General features: G+C 37.2%; 1 protein-coding gene across 3 annotated transcripts; it reads right to left on the bottom strand.

The window, feature by feature from the left end:
- Positions 1-316: 316 nt before the first annotated feature.
- Positions 317-2,575, bottom strand: LOC125280595 (4-galactosyl-N-acetylglucosaminide 3-alpha-L-fucosyltransferase 9-like). 3 transcript variants are annotated; one of them, XM_048211239.1, is made up of 2 exons: positions 2,516-2,575; positions 317-1,513 (listed from the first exon to the last, which is right to left on the bottom strand). In XM_048211239.1, exon 2 carries the CDS (start codon positions 1,503-1,505, stop codon positions 408-410), a length of 1,098 nt encoding a protein of 365 aa, XP_048067196.1. In that variant the 5' UTR covers positions 1,506-1,513; positions 2,516-2,575; the 3' UTR covers positions 317-407. The 3 variants fall into 3 exon arrangements, with proteins under 3 accessions (XP_048067196.1, XP_048067195.1, XP_048067197.1); XM_048211238.1 differs by lacking the exon at positions 2,516-2,575 and adding an exon at positions 1,920-2,509; XM_048211240.1 differs by lacking the exon at positions 2,516-2,575 and adding an exon at positions 1,882-1,900.
- Between the last annotated feature and the right edge of the window lie 3,281 nt (positions 2,576-5,856).

Below are 5,856 nucleotides of genomic sequence, written 5' to 3'. Positions count from 1 at the left end.
CTTGAAGGCGAGTAAAGCTTGGGCTAATTTTCATTTGAAAGTGAACTAATCCTTTAACATTTGCCAAAAATAGAACTTTTTTTTGTTGTTATTTAAAAAAAAAACAAGCAAGCCCAGCCCAGCCCAACTTTCCCCAACACTGGTTCACATCAGGTGATCAGGGTCCCTGTTTTTTTTTTTTAAATTGCCAACCACCTGTAATCCTTAAGTGTCTTCAGAACTGTTTCACAGGTGCATGTGCAATAATTGTTTGTTTCATTGAAAAAGCATGAAAAACATTGTTTAACCCTTTTCAATAAAGATCTGTAAAGCTTGATCAGTCATAAAACCCTTCAGAAATGTTTATTAGAAATATATTTGTAACAAAATCAATAACTTTGTAACTAACTCCACAATCTGTGGTGATTTTAATTGAAATACCATTCATAAATATCATGAGCTTCTTTATATTCTCTGTGTCTTGCTATATAGTCACAGGCAGTGCAGATAGCCAGAACAAACTCTTGGTTCTGTAGTATTAAATGAGGAGTTGGAGTGAGATGTTTCCTCCAGGTAAAGAACTTGCCATATGCTTCGTCATCTTTGTCCAGCCGAAGCAGATATTCTGCTAGTGACTTTGCATCTGGGAAGTCATTCACATGAATAAATGCATTGCCAGGAACAAAGTTTTCATAGTTTCTTCTGGGAGGACCCAAAACCACAGGGACGGTACCTGCAGCAAGCGGCCCATTGATCTTCTCCGTGATGTAGTCCTTGTGGATGGAGTTCTCAAAGGCAAGGTAAAACTTGCAGCTCGCCAAAGTAGGATAGTAGTCGTTATAATTCAGAAATGATGAATACGCCCTCCCGTACATATGCACTTCAATGTATTTGCTGAATTCTCTGTAAAAAACGTTCCTTGCGCTGACACCTGTTGAAGGATCGTTGTTACTCACAATCCAACACACCAGTTTGTCTTTTTTGGGAATTACAAACTCCTCAGGTTTCTTCCTGGGAGTCAAGTGCATCCGTACAGGAATGTCCGCATCCTGTCTGTAGCTGAGAGTGAGATTGAACAGGTTTTCCAGACCTGGTATTTTTTTTGTGTTAGTTGGCGATTCCAAATGTAACCAAATCCACCTCTGGAACGGAGGACGAGGAGATGGAGGAAGGTTGGACAGGTCCCAACTGATGCCCCTGTGATAAACCATAACAGCGTCTGCATTGCTGTAGAGAGATCTATCATCCGTCAACTGACAGTTATCAATATTGTACAACTTTTTACAGTCACTCAGGTCAAACCTGTAATTTTCAGGCCAGGTCCACAGCAGAAGTACAGGTTTGTCTTCTACTGCATCAGTAACAGAGCTTTTGCTTTTGACACAGTTGTTTTGTGCGGGTCTAAGTGGAGGTGGACATTTCTTTGAAGGTGAGAAAGAAGAAAACATGACTATCAGAAAGACGACACCTGCCAACGTCACTATTAGACCCAGACGAGACAGCGATGAGCCATTTATCCATGACATTGTCTGATCTAAAAAGAATATTGAAAAGGAAGTGATCAGCCTCAAATACAAGTATAATATGATATTTAAAGGAATGTTACACTTATTTTCAAAAATAATTTTAAATGAAATATAAGCTAGCACTGTTTCTGTTCTGTAAGAGACAATAGCAGCACATCAGTGAAAACTGAAAGTTATTTTATTGGCTAAAACATTTGACTCATACGTCAAACTGTACAGAATGCTTGCTGTAGTAAACTCCTCCTCGCCGCTTTAAGAGCCCTTCATTAACAGAAATGTGCAGTTCTTTATAGCATATAAAGACAATTCCGCGCAAGAGGCAGAAGTAAAGCCGGGAGTAGCCTATTTAAAGTGAAATCGCCATCAAAAAACATACGAAAATCAGCGCCGACAATCTCGCGGTCTGCTACTCACCCACAGCGGTCGAGCCTCGAAATTCGGCACAGGTGTTTTGCTGAATTTTACTTCCCTGTCAAATGATTACCCCCTTGTTTAAGCCGCTACCTGGTTGCCTAATGCTGCCTTCACGTTTTCTCGGAATTATAGTGTTTCCTAGGTAAAACAAAACACCTTGCACAAGAACACCCTTCTATTTCGTAACTTGAATACGATGAGCTCGTAATCGTCATCTCAAATTTCTGATAGCACGTGAAGGCAGCATATTTCTAACCCCAGACCCATCACCACACCGAATCCTACCTATACCGGACACTCAAGGGGCGTAAAAATCTGGCGGGGGTCCGAATTCGGCACAAAACGGGCTCTCCAGACACTGTCCTTTCTAGGAAATTTTTCATGCAAACAAACGTGAACCAGCTAATCTAGATCGACAACTTAAATTAAAAAAATGTTTAGACAGGTGTTGAAAACAGGCGTCACGTTGCATGCAAACAGTTGCGGAAATTCTGCTTTATCAAATCAAATTCATCTCTTGCAATCATTTAAATAATTTTTTTGTTAATTTACTGGATGTCTGCTCTGAATAGGCTAGGTTAGCTATACGGACTCACACAGGTAGAGACCTGACGTTGCTACCTGATCACATGAGATGAATGCGTATCAGTGGCGTAATCTCGTATACGTCAAACATATACGTCAAACGTAAACTCATATATGTCAAAATGAGTTTTGGCGTTCATGATACGCACCTTATGGCGTGTATACGCTTGGTACTTTTGGGTAGGATTAGTGGTGTGGGTTCGTGCGTATTATACTTTATCCATGTGTTGTTATTATTTATTAGATTAGATTTGTATGTTGTGAATTTGACTTCCCCATCAAATTACATGACCAAATCCAAAGTACTTTTTTTTTTTTTTTTTTCTCCAGCAAAGGGTTGTCAGAATCTGTGTGCAGATACTTCCCACATGAAAAAAATTGTGTTTTTGAACCAAACTATAGTAAAGTACTTAATTATTGTATTCTATAGTTGCTGTGGTAATATAACAACTATAGTAACATAAACAAATTACCCAATACTGTATAGTTTTCTACAACTATAGCGTATATTATACTACAATACACTACAGTTTACTGTAGTAAAAACTAAAGTATACTACATTACAGTTTATCAGTTCACTATAGTTAATACTACGGTATGCTGAAGCATTCATTAACAAAGTGTTGTAAATACTATAATACAGTATACTACAGTTTACTACAGTATGGTTCAAAAACACTATAGTATTTACTATAAATTACTATAGTATTTTTTCATATGGGTTCTAATTGCCCAAGTTCAACAATAAAGATTTAAAGTCAAATATCCAGGGCAGACAGATATGCAACCAAAGACACGCCCAAAATAGCCAGACAAATGCTAGTGGGTCAAACAGAGAGTAAAAATGAATAAGATAAAAGAGCCAATTGTAGGCAGGCAAATACAGGATATAGGCTATACATAATCAAACGAGAACATCAGAACTCAATGCAATAGGTGGAGATATGGTGATTATGCTAAAAAATAACCAATTTTTTGTATGTTTAAAATTATTTATAAGACAAATTTAAACATGCTTGTTTTTTTTCTAACAACATCAATGAAGCAGTACAATGTTTTTAAATAAGTCTGCTGCCATTTCAAGACAAACACATCTTTCTCTGTTCACTTGCACAGGCCAATGAATGCAAATCTTCCTTGCAAATATACGCTTTGCATTCATGCAAAGTGGTGATAATTTTCTTTAGAGGATGCCATTTTGTTCTTCTTGTACTGCAGAATATATATATATTTTTTTTGCAATATGAATTTGTTAGCTCTCTCTCTCTGCTGATCTTAATATATATATATATATATATATATATATATATATATATATATATATATATATACACTATTGTTCATTATAAGTACATTTAGAATTACACTAAAAATGCTTTTGTTTTGGGTCAAATATGAACAAACCCCACAAGTGGGTTTACATTTTTTTAATTAAATTTTAAACCCAACAGTTGGTTTTGTCCATATTTTACCCAAACATGGGTTGAAACAACCCAGCATTTATTAGAGTGTATGCCTACATAATGATTTATCTATTATGAACACCCATTTCAGTATTCATTGTTTACAGTACATGTATAAATTAACATATTTATAAAGATGTTTTTAATTACTTAAGAATATGTATTATTGTATTGGAATCAAACTCTATGGCATTGTCAAAAAACACAAATTACAAACTTTTTTTAATGTTAAAGAATTGTTTTTATAGAAATAACTACTATAAAAATGACATTGTGCTGCTCACGTTAACAGCGTCAGCCAACGAGTAGGCATTCTGACTTAAAACACGGAAGCACTGCACTGTGTTTACTTCAACTGCGTAGAAGACTGACAGAGAAGAGATTGTTTAATAAAGTGGTTATTTTTGTTTTGGTGCACAAAAAGTATTCTTGTTGCTTCATCACATTAAGATTGAACCACTGTAGTCACATGGACTATTTTAACAATGTCTTTAAAGGGTTAATTCAGCCAAAAATTAAAATTCAGTCATTAATTACACACCCTCATGCCGTTCCACACCTGTAAAGACCTTTGTTCATCTTCAGAACACAAATTAAGATATTTTTGATGAAATACGATGGTTCAGTGAGGCCTCCATTGCCAAGACATTTTTGGAATGCTTTACATAATACAGATTGTTTCAAATCAGCTTTACAATGACCTTCAGGAAAATAATGATTCAATGATGCAAACAGAGATCAATTCTGCTGTAAAGCAGCCATAAAAAAACAATAGTGTTGCTCAACATTAGTCAGTTCAGTGATGATGCAGTTCCATTGTTAAAATTAGTTCAGTTTGACTAGTAGCTCTGCAGAAAAGTTTCTCATCAAACAGTGTCAGTGCAGTCCACAAAAAAAAAAAAAAAAAAACATAAATAATAATAAATAATTAATAAAAAAAAAAACTTTTAGTGTAAATATTAGTCAAATCATTTAGATAACACATTTTGGCTACTTTGGCCATTACGCTGTGTCAGCATGACCCAACCCAGCAAGCAATAGCCGTCATTTCACCGTCTCGGTTAACTATAGACCCGATATAGTCCGGCTATGTGTAACCCACTTTTAGCCAAAATAATCTTTCATTTGGTTACATGTCGTTTTTGCCAAAATAACTTGCGGGGTGTATGATATTGCATCATGTAAGTGAAGTCAACAGTGATTACAAGGTGTTTGGTTTCACATCTTTGACATGTTATTTGCCGAAAAAGGCCATTCGGGATGCTCTCTGTCATACATACGCTTAGCACACACGCGCGCACACACACACACACACACACACACACACACACACACACACACACACACACACACACGCGCGCGCGCAAGGTCTCTCTCTCGCTCCCTCTCCCTCTCTGGCGTGCGCGCGCTGGTTTGAAACACAGTCTCTATGCGCGCTCTTGCTCGCTCGCTCTAGATTCCGGGAGATTTTAACTAATTTGCGGGCATCAGGGAGCCGCTATCAATATGCGGGAGACTCCCGGAACTTCCGGGAGACTTGGGATGTCTGTGTTATATTGTGTAGGCTGTGCGTAGCCACGATTTAGCTCGTAGTAAGACCGGCTATTTGTAGCCCCCATATAGTCAATCCTGATTTATTGTAGTTTTTGGACAGGAAGTGCATGAGATGGTTGATATCTCATCATGTTCGCAATGTCAATGATTTCTACAAGATTTAAGTGGCATTTCATGACATGGTCTATATGTAGTCACGATTTAGCTCTGAATTGGATAGGCTATGTGCAGTCTGCTTTTAGTCCACCCGGCGAAATCGAGGCAATTTATAGTCTAGTTTTTACGGCTTGGCTATAGCCCTGATTCAGACCAGCAATGAGTGTAACCAAAATAG

This window comes from Megalobrama amblycephala, linkage group LG12, assembly GCF_018812025.1.
Source record: "Megalobrama amblycephala isolate DHTTF-2021 linkage group LG12, ASM1881202v1, whole genome shotgun sequence".
Classification (NCBI taxonomy): Eukaryota; Metazoa; Chordata; class Actinopteri; order Cypriniformes; family Xenocyprididae; genus Megalobrama; species Megalobrama amblycephala.
Note: the sequence above shows the minus strand (reverse complement) of the source record. Positions and strands in the feature narration are given on the sequence as shown.